General features: G+C 39.4%; 1 protein-coding gene across 2 annotated transcripts in view; it reads left to right on the top strand.

Moving 5' to 3' along the window:
- The window catches only part of KCNT2 (potassium sodium-activated channel subfamily T member 2), a 197,543-nt gene that overhangs the window by 119,140 nt on the left and 59,013 nt on the right, over window positions 1–19,390 (top strand). For both annotated transcript variants that reach the window (XM_037069416.1, XM_037069417.1), the window contains exon 14: window positions 6,763–6,871. In XM_037069416.1, coding sequence (XP_036925311.1) covers window positions 6,763–6,871 — 109 coding nt within the window. The remainder of the gene's footprint in view (window positions 1–6,762; window positions 6,872–19,390) is intronic.

Below are 19,390 nucleotides of genomic sequence, written 5' to 3'. Positions count from 1 at the left end.
CACTTTCTCCTTCTCTTCCCCTCTCTCTAAAAATAAATAAATAAAATATTTAAAAACATTTTAAAAAGTGTTATATTGTCTGTGAATGTTCAAGTCTCGGCTTTATTCACAAATTTCCTTTTCTACTCCTGGGTCCTCTGAAAATCTCCCACTTCATTTTAACAGATGTTAAATTGGTAAATTGCACCCACAGGGAGGAGAAAAGAATATAAAAATCAATTTGCAAATGAGTTTTAATTTTCCATTAATTTTATTCCCATGCTTTGATTATTGTATTTCATAAGGAACAGAGTTTGAGTTGTAGTTCATGAATGAAAGGAAGAATAGGAAAGTGTTGACTGAGTTAAATACTTCCTAAATCACAACTAAAATATGCCAGGAAGAATGAATCATTCTAGAACAGTAGGAGTTAGTTTGGGGAATAAAAAAAATCTATTGCAATAAAGTTAAAAGGATAGGCAGGAGTAAAAACCTTTTAACATTAATCATTGACAATATTTCATAAACACATTTTTCTGATAGTGGATGGTTACCAGTATAAAAGAGTATTGTTTAAAATCCCCCCCCACACACACACACGTGGGTGTCTGCACACACACACACACACACACACACACTTCCGGGAGAAAGGATTTACTGGAAAATGAAGGTCTTTTTTCAGTTGATCCACCGTCTACTCCTTAATGTAACACCAGACATTCTAATGCCTCACTTTTTCCTACCCAAAAAGAGAGTGGAAAAATAGTTCCAAGCAGTATAAATATTGGAAGTGATCTTAGCTGTTTCTAAATAACATATGTGTGTGCAAGGCTTCACTTTCACCAAATGTTGAGGTGTGAGTTTTTCCTGCTGAATAATTTCTTCATTTCCCATGTAACACCCACACAGACATCATTTTCAACTCCATCCTCACAGCCTGCTTAAGAACATAGTGCTTTGAAATCCTGTATTGTAAAGTTAAAGCACCAAAACTTTGACAGTTCTCCAATTTTTATTTTATTTTTCATTAAAATATAGTTCTGTCAGTTTCAGGCATGCAACATAATGGCTTGACATCTATGTCTATGTCTATGTCTATGTCTATTGTCTTATGATGTGCTCACCATAATAAGTCCAGTAAGCACCTGCCACTGTACCAAGTTACTACGAGGTTACTGCCTATTTTCCAGGGGCTGTCCATCACATCCCCATCATTATCCCAAACCTGTGACTTTTCAGTCTGTAAAGTCATTTCTTAAAATCAATGTTTTATAAAGAAGGTCAAGTATAATGTTTTTCACTCCCATTTTCTCATTCAAACATTTTTATCGAGTCCTACTGTGGGCAATTGGTGATTCCAGGCAGGAGGGGTATGAGGATGAGTGAGATGGACTAGCAGTCAACCCAACAGCAAGTTTTCTTTTTTTCTTCATGTCTCTCCTTTTGCGAGTGAGCAAGTGTGCTTGTGCATTCTGATAAAAATCACGACTCCAGCTGAGCTCTGTAGCACTTCGATTGCAACCTCCTGGTCCTCCTCCCCACCCTGCTCCCCTCTGCCTGGATCAAAACTCATGACACCAGCTCTGCTCTGGTCTCACTAGGTTTCACTTGATGAGTTTACTTGATCTGATGGAATTATAGGTAGTCATGGTTTTTGTAATTTAATATAATATCTTCATCCCTGGAGTAATTACTTTTGCATTGTAAAGGCCCTCTTAAAATACAAATTTTAGCTCCAAAAGAATGAATTCCTAACAGTAGGAGAGCCAGTAATTGAAGATGGCAAATATTATAATGGGATTTTTACTTATATAACATTGTCCCAAATCATACTGCGTGGGAGCTTAGTAACTTCATATTGCACACACAGGAACATGTGTGTGCATGTGTGCGTCTGTGTGATTCTGAATTAGGCTTCACTAAAGACCTGGGCTGTTGAGAAGTAATGAGAGTTTTAGGGGAAGGCATAACATTTTAACTTTAGAAAGCAAAGTGGCTTGAGGGGAAATGTGGGGTGCCGTGGGGAGGACAGAGAGGACCCCCCCGGGGCGATCACTTAGGCAGCTGTTGTTGGGGTGACAGGCACTAGGAAAGGGACTGAAGCAGAGCTGTGGTAACAGAAATGCAGCGTAAGAACAGATTCCCAAATCGCTGCAGATATTCTGTACACCCACAGCTGAATTCGGGAGCCGAGGGAGCATTTTACTGTTTATCTTTGCGACTCTCATCTCTCGTCTTCTATCTTCACCTCCATATAAATTCTATTATAGCAGTTACTTAATCTCTAATTGCTTAGATGTCCACTAAACTCTAGAATATAATTTTACATATATATAATATATATTATCCATATCATTGAGGTTTAATTATACATATTTATTTAGTGAGGTTTAATAATATTTATATAGACACATACATATACATACATCTGTATCACTTAGAATAGAAGGTGAAGTATTGTTTGGTATTGTTATCATTTTATTATTAAGATGATTCAATCATTATACCATTAGCTCTCACGATATCCATAGCTACTGGGAACTAGGGAGGAAAGACTGGTTTTGATTGGAACCTAAAAAAATTAGACTTCTGAGTAAAATAATTTTTCATAAAATATTAAGACTGCTGTTTTTACGACATGTTTAAGAGGAAAGGAGATGACTAGAACTGTTTTGCTCTAGAATTCAGGAAACAATTCTCTTTTTGAGCATTTAATTAGTATGAAACATTTAGAGGCATTATACCATTAAAATAGGGCAAGAATTCAAGCAATTTGAAGAACAGAATGTTTTTTATACTCAACGTCACTGAAGTGAAATGAATCTGCTTCACGGCGTATTGCCACCCTCAAACTGGGTTGAACTCCATGTATTAAACAAACAGTCTTCTATTTAGGCCTTGGGAAACTAAATGGCTTGCAAAGGTTCACTTAAATCTGTTTGTAGCTGTGTAGGAGATGAGATGAACAAGCAAAGGTGCCGATGCCTACATGTATGTGTTGGTGACATGCATGCACACACACACACTGTCCCCAATGAGTTGCTTTATTGATTCCGGCAATAGGATCAAAATAAAACTCAATGGTTAGAGATGATCTATTGTCCTCTAAGAAGAGGAAGCAGTTTTCACAGACATCGGCCTACTCATACTCATAGTCAGTGTGATAAGAAAACAGTCTGTGAGACTTTTTATAACACCATTTGCTCAGTTGGTCTCTATAACAGACTTTTCCGAGTATAATAAAAACAAAAATGAACAATTTTAAAATTTTATCCTGGTTTGCATTTCTGTTTAAAAGCCTTTTTTCAAAGGATATTTGATTTTTGTAAATCAAAACCTGGGGCTGGATTGGTTGAGTGCACTTTCCACGGCTGTTTATTGCCAGCTGAAGGGCTGTTACCTAGCAACCACACAGCAGAAACTTCTAGTACTTTCCATCAAACAGGAGCTCAGAAAACGTGGTGAGGTAGACTTTAAAAAAATATATCTAACTTATATAAGTGTAATTAACAATTTTATTTTTTATAAAGCCAAAGGGACTAGAAAATAGATTTGGTTCATACCCATCTATGAATTTGTATCTTTAATTATACTTGCTTATCTTAAAAGCTCTTACCTTAAAAACAATAAAAATGACAATAATGAAGAAATCAAGGATCTCAAACAATTCTATTATTTCAACATTCCTATCTCTTGAGAACTGTTCCCCACCCTTGAGGTAGTTACAATTAATAGTGTGATTCCTGATTTTACAGACAATTATTTGTGCTTATCAGACATACATGTGCATGCATGAACATACATGCAGAATGCAGCATCTCTGTAAAACCGGGATCATGGTTAATTGGATAACAATGAAGTTATATTGTTTGGCTACTTACATTATTAAAACATGTTCTTGGCATATATTTCAGGAGAGCTTATGCAAATGTTTTTCATTTTAATAGTGCATGATTGTAATGATATATAACACTTGATTAGAATTCTGTTCAGCATTTTATACTCATCGTTTATTTTTCTCAAAAACCTTTGAGGTCAATACTGTTATTGTTCACGTCTGAAAGAGCAAGGTGGGCGTGGAGGGAGGGAAGGGGAGTGTGGGCCTGCCTCAGCCCTTGGTGGGAACCCCAGGGTAGTACATGCTTTGCAGGCCAGCCGCAGGGCAGAGAGAGCCTGGTATCCTGATCGAAATAAGCAGAAACTGTGGAAGGGTGGGAACACACAATGAAATGTCTATCATTCTGAGGCGGAAACGCTTTCTTCAACAAGGAAGGGCCATTAGATGCCATAAAGAAAAAATGGGCAGATTGAACAGTTGCTAAGCAGTGTGGTCTTTGCAAATCTAAGCCAGACTTTGACCACATGGGTCATTTTATCAGCAAGGAAGAGTATTTAGGCAAAGTGGTCTGTCCACAGCAAAATGATCCAGCAGTTAAACAAAACCCAGTCATGTGACCACATCTCCCAGAAAGGGAGGCTGAGAAATGTCATTTCCTCCTGGGCAGCCATATACCCAGCTGAAACTTGGGGACAAGGTGGGGGCAGTGAAGCCTCTAGCACCCAAGGGAGAAGGAAGGGACGGCTCTGGGTGACAGGCACTAGGTTTCCACTACTGTTCAAGTCTTTGTCCACCCAGGGAGCCATGTGTAGTACTTTCCCTGCAGGGTAAGCTGCCCGTCCATTATGGTGAAAACTTCCAAGAGACGTCTTGTGTTGCACCCAGCTCAAAGTTCAGGCTGTCTGGGTGATTCAGACTCAGCCCTGGGGGCTCCCACTGGTCTGGCAACAGACACACAAATAAAGCAGTTATTTGCCTGCACTTCCACCCCATACGCCCATGTATCAGGGAGCGAGATCACTGTAATAAGATGCTGCCTTTTGGGAAAGTGAAGAATGGGAGGCCCCAGCAGTCATGGGCTCACACCAGTGGTGAAATCCCGTGGGACATGAGTTACAGAGATTGTCCAGTAGATTCCTTGATTGGACACCCACGCTGCTCATGGAGAATAACTCCTTTGTCTATTCATAAGCTTGGCTCCTAGGTCACCATTCTCTATGACCACAAAGAAACAGAAATTGGAGTAGATGACTTCCAGTCACTTCATCAGAAATTATGCTGAATTCTTTCTTTGATTTATGCAAATGAAGATTATTATCTGGTTGAATAGTTTATCAGATTCCTTTCCTTGTATCAGTCATTCATATCGATTAAATTGATATCTTTTTCATAAAAAAGGGACTGTCTTTACTTTTTATCTAACAAGGAATTCCATGATTATTAGACATTAACTTCTCAGTATAAGACCATGGTTTTCAACCTATCAGATCAAATACCTCTTTTTTATAATAAATATTTTGTAATGCTTCCTTTACTATCCTGGAATGAAATTCAGATACTGTAGCTATTTATACAAATACATTTCAAACAATTAATATAAATACCCTAATTATAATATGAAAAAGAAACAGAAGGGGGAAGCAAATAAAAAGGCATGCATTTCCATATGTAAATGCTCAGGTATGAATACCCAAGGAGACACAATGAAAAGAGAGATGCCTACTGACACTGGTAATGTTAGTAATTAAACATCCTAAATTCATAAGCTTGGGAGCACTGTAAGTCTTCCCAATGACTACAGTGTTCGATAAAGTGACCCGTGTACCACAACCTCCCCTCCCCCAACACATCACACACCATCACTGCGGGGACGGGGATGTGTACCCGGGCTGAGCAGCATCAGCTCCCTCTACAGTGGCCTCCCCCTCCCAGGTGACATAATTTCTTATGGTTTTTTTATCATTGAATTTCAATATGGACCCTCTGGTTGCTTTTTGTAACCTTAAGATAAATCAGATAGAATATTTCTAAACTGTCACACAAGCTCAGTTTTACCGTGGTCTCTGACCAGGGGAATTATGGTTTGTACATTCCAGTAAGGGTAAGTTCATAGTTTCATGTGGTATTGCGGATATGGTAATCACATCTTCCAAATCTTCTGGTGCAATTTGGATTTCAAAATGCTCTGTTGTATTTCATAAAAAATGTACACTGATTTCTGGTGAAGTGGTTTCTTCTGTAAGTCCTTGGTCATAAGGCTTCTCTCCAGGAAGTGGTTGGTTGGTTATGCAGGATGACTTTTCCTTGGTTTCGTTGTATTCCAGTTTGGTCCTGGGAGGAATACAGCTTCCACTCCTCTGCCAACAGGAAATCTTGGGTTTCCCATTGTCACTAACTTCTTAGAGCTGATTCATTGTCCAGACTAACCCTCAAACCGACCTGCACCCCACCCCTCGTGCGTGCAGATGAGGCATAAGGAAATGAAACCCTCTGACAAAGCCTGCCAATTTTGTTAGAGGCAGAACTGGAGTTAGATGCCCCCTTCTCTGTCCATTACTAACTCATGATTTACTACTTTCTTTTTTTAAATTTTATTTTTAAATGACAGTTTACCTTCAATATTATTTTGTATTAGTTTGAGGTGTACAGCATCATGGTTACATAGTCAAATAATTTATGGAGTGGTTTTCTAGTATTTCCAACATCTACCTGGCACTGAACAGAGTTCACACAGTATTACTGAGTTTATGTCCTGTGCTGCAGTGGTCTCTCTTAAGAAACAGTTTTCCTGGGGGAAAAAAATGACACATGGAAAACAAGATCTTTCAAGTAAGTGTGTTTATGTTGCGATGTTCGTAATTTAATTCGTTTTATTTTTCATATTATTTTAAAATATTACCATCTCAAGGTAAGTTATTCTAATTTACCTATTTTATTTCAAACAGATCATGTGGTTTGTGAAGAAGAGTTTAAATACGCCATGTTAGCTTTAAACTGTATATGTCCAGCGACATCTACACTTATCACACTACTGGTTCACACCTCTAGAGGGCAGTAAGTATATCTTTTCTTTAAGATGATGCATTTTAAATTATATATGTATATTATAAAGACAAGTGGAATTATGTGATTTAGAAATATAGCAAGCCAAGGTATATAGCTAGACATGTACCTATGCTCATATTTGTGTATTATCTTTGTCTGATGCAGAGATAGACAGACAGACAGACAAATACAGACCTATTAATGGGTCTAAGACATAGAGAAAATTGACAGGGATTTGCTGTCTCTTCTCACTAATCTTGAGATCACCTGTTCCATCCCGAATGCTAATGTCTATGTCACTTGTTAGGCCTGGGGTTAGGGCTTCGTTTCTTAGTTTGAGATGAGCACGTAGCAAACGAAACGTTAAAGAACAGGATGAGGACAGTCACCAGCTTAAGACCTTAGAGCTAAGTTTTTCTACTCCTGAGACAAATGTTCAGTCTTCCAGTCTTAAAGCTTTCTATACACAAATGACCTCAAAATTAAAAAAAAATCAATTATTACAGAATGATAACAAAACCAGAGATACGATTAGCTAATAATTTTTTATTATTAGAAGAAATACGATTTCTTCTTAGTTTGAAGAAATCACTTCTTTATGCATTTCAAGGGAGATGGAGAAAGGTCCCATCATCAAAACACATTGTTCTCAGTCACTTGGGTTCAGTTTCATGAAACACCAAGGCTGCTGTTGACTTGGGTGACCAAGGGACAAGGAATAAGGGAGCACGCTCTCCCCTCTGACTTACAGAGACACTGCATTTCCTACCATTTCCTATTCTTTATTGTATCAGAGACAAAAAGGTGATTTTCTAAGTAAACTTCACGTTGGTTTTGTGGTCCTGATTATTTAAGTTAATCGATAGCTATTTAAGTGATGTGCCAGGTTGAATATATCAAGGAAAAGGAAAATTCTTTCTTGGGACTTAATACTAGGTGGAATCAATTGGTAATTGAAAATCAGTAAATGCCCTGTGGTATTTTAAAGCAAATTTTACTCTTTCCTTGGATTATGTCTCTGCTTTATTGTGATAGTAAGAGTTTCCCAGAGGCAAGTTTATTAAAGTTTGGAATACAAATATTTCTAATCTGTACATTTACAAGCTCCTCCCACCTGCTGATGGAAAGAACAGAATAGGTTCATGAATGAAATTGTTTTTCATTGAAGAAAGTGCGCAGATGGCAAATAAGTTAAATACAAAACTGAGAACTGTTTGGACACCATTAACGGAACATTCATGGAGCTCATCACATTGCATCTGTGTCACAGAGTCGTATGACCTCCAACATAAATCATTTCACAACTTAGAGTCACAGAAGTGCGGTAAGCCGAGGATAACTTTCTTTGTCGCTGCTTCAATGAGATGTAACTCACATGTTCTACAATTCACCCATATGAAGTGTAAAATTCAATGTTTTTTTTTTTAGTATATCCCTAGAACTGCGTAACCATCACCACTGTCTAACTTGAAACACTCTCCTTTTGGGCAGTCTCTACCTTTCCCCCAACTCTTTTAAGCCTAGGAAACCACTAGGTTCCTCTGTCTCTGTAGATTTTTCCTACTTGGGGTATTGCCTATTGCATATAAATGGGATCGTGTAATGCGTGTGTGGGGGTGTTGACCTGTTTCTTTCACTCAGCATACTGTTTCTGAGGCGTGTCCATTCGGTAATATGCACGGCTCCTTTGTTTCTTTTTATGACTAAATAATATTCCATTGTGTGATTATATGGCATTTTATTCTTCTATTTGTCAGGTGGTGGACACCTGGGTTGTTGCCAGGATTGTGAGTAAGGCTGCTCTCGACACTTGGCAGGCGTGTGATGACTTTTATGCGGGCATGTGCGTGCATTTCTTTTGGGTAGAAATTAGGGGTGGAATGGCTGGGACACGCGGTAACACTGTTTAGTCTATTTTAGGAACTGCCAGAATTTTTCCCGAAGAGACTGTGACATCACGTGTCCTCACCAGCAATGGGTTAAGGTTCCAATCGCTTCCCATCCCCAGCAGCACTTGTTATTGTCCAGCTTTTCGATGTCAGGATCCGAGTGAATGAAAAGCAGTGTCTACCCATGGTTTCAGTTTGCATCTCGCTGACACCTAATGACTCGGCGCATCTCTTCACGTGTTTTGTGGCGATTTGTGTATCTTCTTTGCAGAAAAGCCTGAGCAGGTCATTTGCCCATTTTTAAATCAGGTCGTTTGTCTTTGATTATTGAGTATCAGAGTTTTTACGTATTTTAGATACAAGTACCATATCAGATATATATCATCACTTGAATATCATCCACCCAACAGAGAAGCACTTAATTTAATATGTTTAGTGTGTTTATTAAGAATATTGTTTGGCTAACGTAATTTATATCATTTCCCATATTGTGCTTTAGTTGAAGATAGAGTCAAGATTGACTTATTGAGAAAATATGTTTAAAATTTAATCCTTGAGCCTCAGCTGGTGTTAGAAGGCTCAAATATATTGATTTAACAATAAGAGAACAATCTAGTTGAGACAAAGGAGAGAGACAGGGCAATTAAGAAGTGGAAGTCAAAGGTCAGCCCTTTAGGGGACCGCTCTGCCTCTGACCACAGTGATGACGGAGTTCCTAATTCAGAGCCAGTGTGATCCAGCCCACTCAGCCACCGTCACCCCTTCCTTTGTTCTCTTCCTCTAGCGGAAGTGGGGACGCAGAGGGAAACCCCAAGTTAATGACGAATGGCTTATCTTTGGATTTTTATGTCAGAGGAATATTGATGTTTTCTTAAAAAGAAATACAATTTTGGAGTCCCTACCGATACAGTCAGTACGGCTCCCAAGGTTGGTTAACACTCTTTGGATCTTACAGTTCCCATCTTATTATTTATTAATATTTCCGTCCTAGTTCTAGTTGCTCTGTGCGTCGTAACGTTGCAGTCGTAAAGTTAACTTCAAGATGATTTCAAGTAACTGCGCTCCTTCGATTCCCTGAGAGTGTATCCTGCCCTTGAACACTTCCCAGCTTTTCCCTTTGGTGGCTTTGTTACATGCTGAGGGTTCAGCGCTCTGGCCATGGTATTTCTGATCACTAATGAAAGTCGCATTTTGATTTATTGGACAATCTTGCTAGAAAGATGAATGTAAATTTACTGCTTGGACGATAATTGCTGCAGGACAGTAACCATGGACCAGGATAATTTGGGCAAAAAAAAGCGCCTAATTATCAGTCTAGTTAATTCATAGACACAAGTGATTCAGCTTGATGACATTTCATTCTTAACAAATTTCATTTTCTGTTTGTTTTCCTTTCGATTTACTTTCATGACAATATTTTTTCATTAGTCCATCCAAAAGGTAATACCATATTTTTCGGACTATAAGACACACTCCCTCCCCCCAAAATTTGGCAGGAAAGTGCAGCGGCGACCCTGCTCCTGCCCCCCGTGACCCTGTCCCGCCTCAGCCCCCCTGCCCCACAGAGAGCCAGGTAAGCTACATTCAGACTATAAGATGCACACCCCTTTTCCTCCCAGATTTTGGGGGGAAAGTGCATGTTAGAGTCCAAAAATGCAATATTTTTGGTCCCAGTGGTCATGGATAGGAAAGAAAGAGCGAACTGAGAATAAAAATATCACAAAGTTAGAATTTACAGAACTTGGCCACAGATAAGATCTGGATGCAGAAAAGAGAAAAAAGAAACAAATATTCTCAAACACTCGTGTGGACGCTGGGAAACTATAAAGCTTGCGGTTTGGCAGAAAGGGGAATCTGAAGGAGGAAATGTTTGCTTCTAATGAAGGTGCAAGTGGCTGGGATTGCTGTTGTACTCAGCTTCTAGGAACAACGGAGAGCCTTCAGGTAGAAATACTGAGGGTTTGGGAAGAAGGACAATTTAACACTTTTCCTCTGGAAATCATTGCTTTCAGGAAAGGGTGGAAGAAAAGAAAAACAAGTACAGTGTAGCACTGTGGGTTATAAAGGAGTGAGGCCGTGGAAGAGGACCTGGCTAGTTAACAAGGCAGAGAGTTGGAGAGGGAGGGAGCCCAAGTAGGTCACTGGTTCCCAGGGAGTTCTGAGAAGACAGCCTCAGACAATGGAGACATGCTCGTTGTGAGAAAGGATGTGGGAAAGAGGGAAGGTCAAGAATGTGTCCTCCGTTTTTTCCACGAAGATAAGAAACACAGTGAATGCTCTATGGCACAGAAAAGTTGAGACAAGCTCTTCCTATGACTGTTTTTTCATGTGAGCCTGTATGTATTTCTCTGTTTTGTTTTTTTTTTGTTTGCTTTTAAAGTTTGATTTGTGGGGCAAGCAGCAGTGAGAAGGAGGAGAGAAGAGTGCAGTGAGCCAGCAGGGCATGAGACTGGGGACTGATCATCACCACCTGGTGTGTTCTATAGGCAGGAAGGGTAACGAAGGGTTCATTTACAGCAATTGTGTTCAGTCATAATGAGTAATATCGAACTAATTAAACATGTGTTCTGCCTCTGGACCCCATTCCAAACCCCTCTCTGGGGCCCTTCTCTGGGCTGCACCCTGTTTCCGTAGTATGATTAAATGGAGGGGTAGCATTTATTGGACAGATCAAAGGCTGGGGATCAATATTCAGAACAGGTTGTCGGACTCCACAATGCTGATATCAGAACACTCGGTTCTTTCCATTTTTTCCTTCCAGCCTCTTTAGGCCTGGAGACTGCAATCCTTAAGATTCTCTTTGAAATCACACGTGCCCTGTGCTCCAGGCTATTCTCTTGTGAGGTAGGAAGGAGCAGGAATAGAACAGGGTGAACTGAGAGTATTGGAGACTTTCCAAGTTAGAATATGGGCTCGATTCTAGTTCCGTCTGTTAGCAATGTAAATCAATTTAAATTAAAATATATATGAATACATATGTGCACTTATGTGCACACACTATATATGCACATGATTACTTAAAATGGTCGGTTTATTCTTTATAAATAATCAGGTTATATAGCATAGATAAGAAAAGGCAAATGAAAGGATCTTATGTGGGGGTATACTGAGTCATGCAAATAACTGTGATCGCTGAAGTTTTACGTGTGAAAAACCACGGAGGTCATTGTTATTTGTTACAGACAAAGCTGAAATCCAGTGGTGTGAACTTGATGGGATGAAAATAACAAAGTATTACTAAGTACCTGTAGTATGATAGTTAGTTATTATTTTGGGACAATCCTTTATATGATACTTGCCAAAGAACCCAACCAAAGATATTATTATAAAATATGTGATTTAGAAGCTTCTCTCATCAAAGTAGCAACTAAAACTAGACCCTTTGGGAACTGCCCAGCCTACTCACGACTAAAATTCCCTGTTCGGTAGTGTTCACACTGTGGAGGGAACTCATAAATTCGGGGAGGAAATGGGGCAGAGAGAAGGCACCGCAGTGGAGGTGGAAGAGGATACAAGGGGGAAAATGCAATAAAAAGTTTTTAAATTAAAAAAGAAAAGAAATGGTTGATTCCCTAACTGGGAGAGTCATCCACCAGTGAGCCGATTACATACTCCATTAAACTCTCCATTGTCTCATATGGAAAATCTGCAATAGTCATCTTCTCATCCATCCCTTTATCTATTTACTTACCAATTATTAACCGAGCACTGACCATATGAGAGAACCATTCTTGGTGTTGTGGTTTCCACAAGGAAATCCACAGAAGAAACCCAGAATTTGGGAAACAGATAATAAACACATAAAACTATGTCAGGTATATACCATCTCTGAGGCTATCATTCAACAGAAGATGTAAGCTGGAGAAGACAGTAGGAAGTTCAAGATGAAATACCGAGTCCCACTTAAAAGTTGGCATCAAGGAGTTAGTGTGTCACCAATGACTTGGTCAAGTTAAGGTGGGAGCTACACAGATCCCTGAGATGTGAGTTTTCTGGGTGGAAAGGAAACAGATGCTCAGACGCACGCACACCTGGTTGTGTGGGAGGCCGGTCAGGGCAGCCAGAGCAGAGGGACAGGGGAGAAAAAACTCAAGTCCGAGAGGCAGCCTGGGGTCGGATCGTGTAGGCCTTTTAGGTCATTAGAAGGTTGCCAGCTGTTCCTCTAAGATGGGACATTTTGGGGAGATTCTGCATGGTGGAGTGGTAAGATATGAATAGGAGCCAATAGAAACATATTGGCTTCATGGTTGGCAAAAGCGATTCAAAGATTATGTGTATAATCTCAACCAGAGCACCTAAATCTTGGCTTGGACAAAGGTCCAGTGTGGAAGAAATGAGAAGTGCTCAGATTCTAAATGCACTTGAAGGTATTGGTGTCAAGGCCTGTTGACTGATGGGAGAGGAAAGAACAGAAAGAGAGGAGTCTATGGCAGATTTTTGGATGGAGCAACTGGAATATACTTGTCACTCATCACGGTGAAAAAACCATAGGGTTTTTATCTGGGACACCATACCCTTAAGATGCTTATGAGACTAGCCCAATTTTGCCAAGAATGGGTCTGGAGGTGAGGGAGAATTCTCCAGTGAAGGTGTTCACTTGGTGTTGACAGTGTGTGACATATTTGAAGACATGGAACTGGATAAAGACACTTTGCAGGATTGTTTTGAGGACTATGTACACCATACCAGACCAAAGCAGGTGGTCTTAGTTTGCCATTGGCTATTAACCAGTATTCAGGGAGTCAGACTCTATGTACATCTTCATTGTTTCTTAATTTGGTGTCAGACAGTTTGAGGTGGCAGGAAAGATGCTTCAAAGGGAGAAGAGGACACAGAGAACCACACGTTGTATTTGTGATGAAATGGAAGAGACTCATGCCCTGGCCCTGGGCATTTTACATCTGAATTGGAACAGTTCAGAGGTCAGGCCAAAATATGGTGACTCTCATGACTAGAAGAGAATAAATGTTTGTCACTTTATTTGGATATTTTCTAGAACAGTGATATGAATGAGCAGATACATATCAGAATGCTCTCAAGGCAATAAAGGGTGAAGGCATATGTCTTCATCAGAGGCAATCTTTAGAATCACTGTCTTAAGTGTTAACGAAATTAGTGTTAAATATATCTAAAAAATATGACTGAAGTACGTACAGTATCAGGCATTTTACTCTCAGGCGATGTATCACGTTATTCCATCATAGAATATTTTTATAGGAGGAAGTCAAATAGAGTTGTAGGAAGTATAAAAGTCAGTCCCCTTGAAAGATACAAGTTTTTAGAGACCATTTGAAAACCTATATGGAAGAATTGCACTATAAAAAGAATTAAGTAAGAGAAAATGATTAAACTCAATAACAATTATTGTAAAATGTAGCAGATGAACATAAAGAAAGTGGGTACCAAAGGAAATAATATAAGTTAAAGGAAATAATTTGTTATATAAATGTAAGCAAATAACAGTTTCTAAAAGATTCTAAAAGATTCAGCTAATGATAGCACCTTATTACAATATGTTGAAATAACTTTACCAAAAAAAGGGGAAGCTACAAACAGAAATCAGTTGGTAAATGATACAAATATCTATATTAAGTATTTTGAATGGTTGAAAAGATAAAGAACCCCAATGCCCCATTCCATGAGAACATGTTAGAAGTCAGGGGAAAGCTAAGTTGCTTTTATATTTGCAGATAATCAATTTTTAAGGGGCGCAATTTTGCAAATGTGTACCTTGGGGATGGTTACTTCATAAGAATTCCTTTATTAACTTACTGGACAAGCATGTTATTTTCATCAATGGGATCTGGAAACTGTAGATCTGGGTATTGTAGTAATATTCTTGGTAAAATGAAAATGAACTTATCAACACTCATATTATTGTATTTTGCCACGTATAATGTGTATTTTTTTGCTCAACCTTTTGAGGGAAGAATAAGGATGAGCATTATACATGGGTAGTGCTAATTCTGTATCTATATAAATGCTTTAATTCTTTTATTTATGCTTATGCATTAAAGTGTAACTCTAGAAAGCAATAATGATATATGTTTTCAAAATAATACCCTGGAATATGATCACTGAACTCTAAATAGAAATAAATAAAAAAGTGAACTAAAAACTTAAAATAAAAGTTTTTTTCCTAAAAGTTTGGGCCAAAAACATGGGTGCACATTATACACGGCACAATATAGGACGTTTCATCCATTATTGTCAAAGTAATTGATGTCTTTAAAAATACAAGAGTATTTTCATTCTTGGTGTTTCCTTAGCTTGCAAAAGTTATCATCCTTTCACCAAATGGTAGGGGTTTGTAAAATTACAGAGTGATGATCTAGTCCAACTATCTATCATGAATGTGGTACTTGTGTAGATTTAAACTTAAGTGACATTTGGGCTTTCTGAAATATCTCTTTCTCCAGAGATTACCTAACACTTTTGTAAAATCTACAACCACAGTAGGAACATGTTAAGCCGAAAGACAGTGTCATTATTTGTGTGAGTGGCATATAAATAGTGGTTCTGGTATTTCATACAGTTGTGCGATTTGTGTTCCCAGGCCAGATTAATGGTGCTTTTGGATGGATAGTGATACGTTTTCTGAACAATACAATTGCATACTCAAGTAAGATTGGGGAACACTAGTGAAACATTATGTTTTTAATGGCTTTCCATTTTTACTTCTTTAGTTGAACTACTTCCACACTTAGAGAATGTCACAGAAGTAGAAAATAGTCCCAGGAGCTCATTTGCACACACCCTTCCCATGTAAATGCCCCCCGACAGTCGGATCTTACATAATCACAGTATAGTTATCAGAATGAGGAGTCTCTCTTGATTCAGTGATTGGCCGTATTAGACTTTTAGGAATTTCCCCCTTAAGTGCCCTTTTCTATTCCAGGATTCTCCCATGGTCTTCCCTCTGTGAGCCCACCTTCTTGAGTCCCCTTTGTGTGTCGAGCAACTTGAACAGGATTCTCTCGTATTTTGAGAGATCTCGGCACCCTCTGCTTGGGAAGCTTCTAATAGCTCATCATTCCTTATCAAATTCAAATATGACTGTTTTATTTAAGGGCTTCCCTGCTTTCGTCTTAATTTACTTTTATGTCCTTATCACCCATGATGCTTGTGTGTGTGTGTGTGTGTGTGTATATATATATATATATATATATGTAGGTATGTATATATATATATATATAGCATGTTCTTCAAATAACAAGATCCTAAATATACTTTGTGGTTTCCGCCTCCTACATCTTATTTTAATGTTGTTCTCTCTGCCGTGAATTCATTTCTTCTGCCTTCTCAGAGGATTTTACTAAATCAGATATTTAGTAAAATATTCACCACAGTCCCCTCATGAATATTTTAAGCTCTCCTTTTTAATGTGAGGTTTCCTTTCTATGAATTCACATAGCATTTTGTTAGGTGCTGCCAGAGCCTGTCCTTTTATGTATTTATTTCCTTCAACCTAGTCGGCTGTAATTTCATTCAAGGTAGAGAACACATCTTAATCATTCTCACACCTTCTAGAATGTTTTTCACAGCCTGGAAGCTCACTAAACATGACGTAAGTAAAGGCCATAAAAGATGCATGCAGTGATTCTTTCGGGCTTCTGGTTCAAAGCAGCTTGTGGTCAGCAGGCCTTCATTTGCTCCCCTCATTGAAGTCCCCCGAAATGATGACTCAAGAAACCAAACCTCATATGCTTTTAATAATGAAAAAAGAAGTGGAAGGGGTGAGAGGTTACAAGCAATTTGGAAGATGGAAAGTGGATAAAGGAACGTTTTCTGATGAAGCCCCAGCCCCCGGATATGTTCTGATGAAGTAGAATCTCTGGGTCATAAGGCAGTTCAATATGGAATCTTTTGAGGGATCTCTATACTGCTTTCCACTGTGGATGCACTAACCTGCTTTCCCACAACACGAGGGTTCCCCTTTCTCCACATCCTTGCCAGCACTTGTTTGTTGATTTATTGATGACGGCCTTTCTGACAGGTGTGAGCTGAACATGACCCCTCCACCAAGATGGTGGCAGAGTAGGTGGAAGCTACACTAACCTCCTCCCCAGACCAAACTGGAATGCCAACTCCAGAAAATCTTAAAACTTGCAGAAGGGGAGGAGAATCTTAGTATTCTTAACTTCTGAGGAAAGGATTCATTTAACTAGCTTAATTGTAAAGAGATTCACCGAGGGATATGGATAACTCACAGAACGAGAGAGCCTGCTCTATCTAGGCTAATTTCCCATGGACATTTCCACCACTACCCTGCCCATCTAACCCTACCATGGACCTGGACCTCCAAACACCCTAGAACCACCATATCTTTTCAGCTAGCCACTGCAACAAAAATGACTGTCCTTTGCCTGCCTGTTTCTCCTCTAGTGCACTTCCAAAACCAGCTGCATTTCTGTGGTTGATGGGACCCAGGTCCCGGGCCTGCACCAAAGCTGAAGGCAAAGACCTCTACAAGTTGTGGTAAAGATATGAAAAGCCCAGACTTGCTGGGTCTCAACAGGAGACTGGACTAGATTAGAAGCAACAGAGGCAATGGGGTGTGGCAAAGGAGGTATCTGTTTTCTCTTCCAACTGTAAAATAAAAGGCAATCGTAAACTTTAAGAAAATAAAAAAGAAACTCTAATGAAGCAAATTAAAGTATGACATAATACTGAACTAAGGCTGTTGGGCAGTAAAGAGAAAAGTTTTAAATTTTCTCTACATTTTTTTCAGTGCTCAGGTACCTACAGGAAGGTTCTACAGTTACAGTACTCCACATAACTCTTAAGTCAGCTGCGTGGCAGTAATCATGGTAATGTGATCACCGCACCCAGGTTTTCTACTTTTTTCTCGGCTTTACTGGGATGAGATGTGAGTTTCATGTGTAAACCTGCCCTCTACTTTTAATCTGAAGTCATGGACTTCCTTATAGCCAGTGAACAAAATACACATATTTACCGTTTCGACAATGTAAAAATAACCTTACAGCCAATAGCACTTTGGAGGAAAAGCAGGGAGCATCGGTGGGCAGGAGGAGCACAGCCAATCTCCTCATCTTACACAGGAAAGATCAAGATTTTATGTCTGCAGTGAGTGGAACAGAGTGTTACGTGTTATTTGAAGTTGAAGAGTAGCTAGCTAGTCAGCAGAAACGAACTTGCAATTCAGAAGTGCCGCTAGCAGGTAGGTTTGATTTGGCCACCAGCCTGGAGTCAGTGTGCTTCCTTCCTTTCAGGTGTGTTCTTTGAATTTGCCTTCCAGTGGTCATGCAACACCCAACTCCCCACCAGCCTGGACACATCCCTCTGTCTCATGTGGCCTGACTCACCTACTGACTTTGCCAAACCTGCCCTGGGGACCCTGAAGTTGGGCTCCCGACGAGGAATTCCAGAGACACATTTATAACAGCAATATGACTGCATGTACCGCTCTGTGTCCGGAATCTCTCATACCTTAGACAAGGTGGTTAACAGATAATGCCTACAACAATAGAGTAATAAAGCCAGATAATATATTATTAAGAGATGCCTCAGAACTCTTTGAATTCAGCTCAGGATTTGGAAGCATTTAGAAATGTGTCAAAATTTAAGCGATGAAGGAAGTAACGTGCTAGAAACAGCAGTAAGTGGGATGCAAATATTGTTGAAATTTGACTATTCATTCGTTCGTTCATTCCCTAAATAAGAATCTCATGTATTCACACCATGGGAGGCACTGTGCCGAGAGTGTAGGAGGTGCGATGTGAACACATGATCTCAAAAGATCATGGACACAAGGTAAACATGGCTCATGTGTACACTTGGAACATATTGGGAATCTGCCGCCCTACATTCATTTTACTAGAAAAGTATCTTTCGGTGATGGTCAGATCAGTCTGCAGACCTTGACGATCGAAGGACAAAAGGAAGGGACAGGAATGAGACTGATCAGTCACACAGAATTTCCAAAGGGCAAAAAAAAAAAAAAAGATACCAAACTTCAACTCATATAAGGCAAAACAATGAGAAGAGCTTTGGAAACTTCTGTATTTCTAACTGCTAACCTTTGTGATGTGTGACTTTCCTAGAAACTTCACTACGATGTTTGAAAGTAAAGAGACAGCACAAAGCCGTTGAGCAGAAAGACACCAGTGCGTGTTATTCAGAGAGTGAGGGGACAGGGTACTTTCACTTTAAATTTTTACTAATGCTGAAAGTAGAGAACACTAGAAAGTACTGGAATGTGACTTGTTTAATGATAACGTTTAAGAGTTTAAGAGTTATGAGAAGGTAAGAGTTAAGAGAAGGCAGTTTCCCTATGACCAACGAATTTATTTTTTCACCGGACAGCTCAAAAATAGATTAAAAGATCTTTCCAGAATTTTACTTGTTATTATTTTTTTTTACATGTAAAAAGTAGGCAGCCTCTTGAATGCAGTGAGCCCTTCAGAAAGCCCACTAGCATTGCCAAAGGACAAACCGACGTTAAGGGTAGTGAGTAGGGGCCTCTTTCACAGATGCGCAGCCTGTCCGGGTTAACGCTTGAGCTCCATTTCAGTTCTTGCTGAACGTGTGATCCTCGTTTGTGTTCACTACTAACAACGCTTGAAACCCAGGGAATTTGTCTATTTCCATTTCCGCGGCATTTTTCTTATCCCGAGGA

This window comes from Sturnira hondurensis, unplaced genomic scaffold (assembly GCF_014824575.4).
Source record: "Sturnira hondurensis isolate 20B ecotype Veracruz unplaced genomic scaffold, ASM1482457v3 Scaffold0018525, whole genome shotgun sequence".
Lineage (NCBI taxonomy): Eukaryota > Metazoa > Chordata > Mammalia > Chiroptera > Phyllostomidae > Sturnira > Sturnira hondurensis.
The sequence above is the reverse complement of the archived record's forward strand: the minus strand, read 5'-3'. Positions and strand labels throughout refer to the sequence as shown.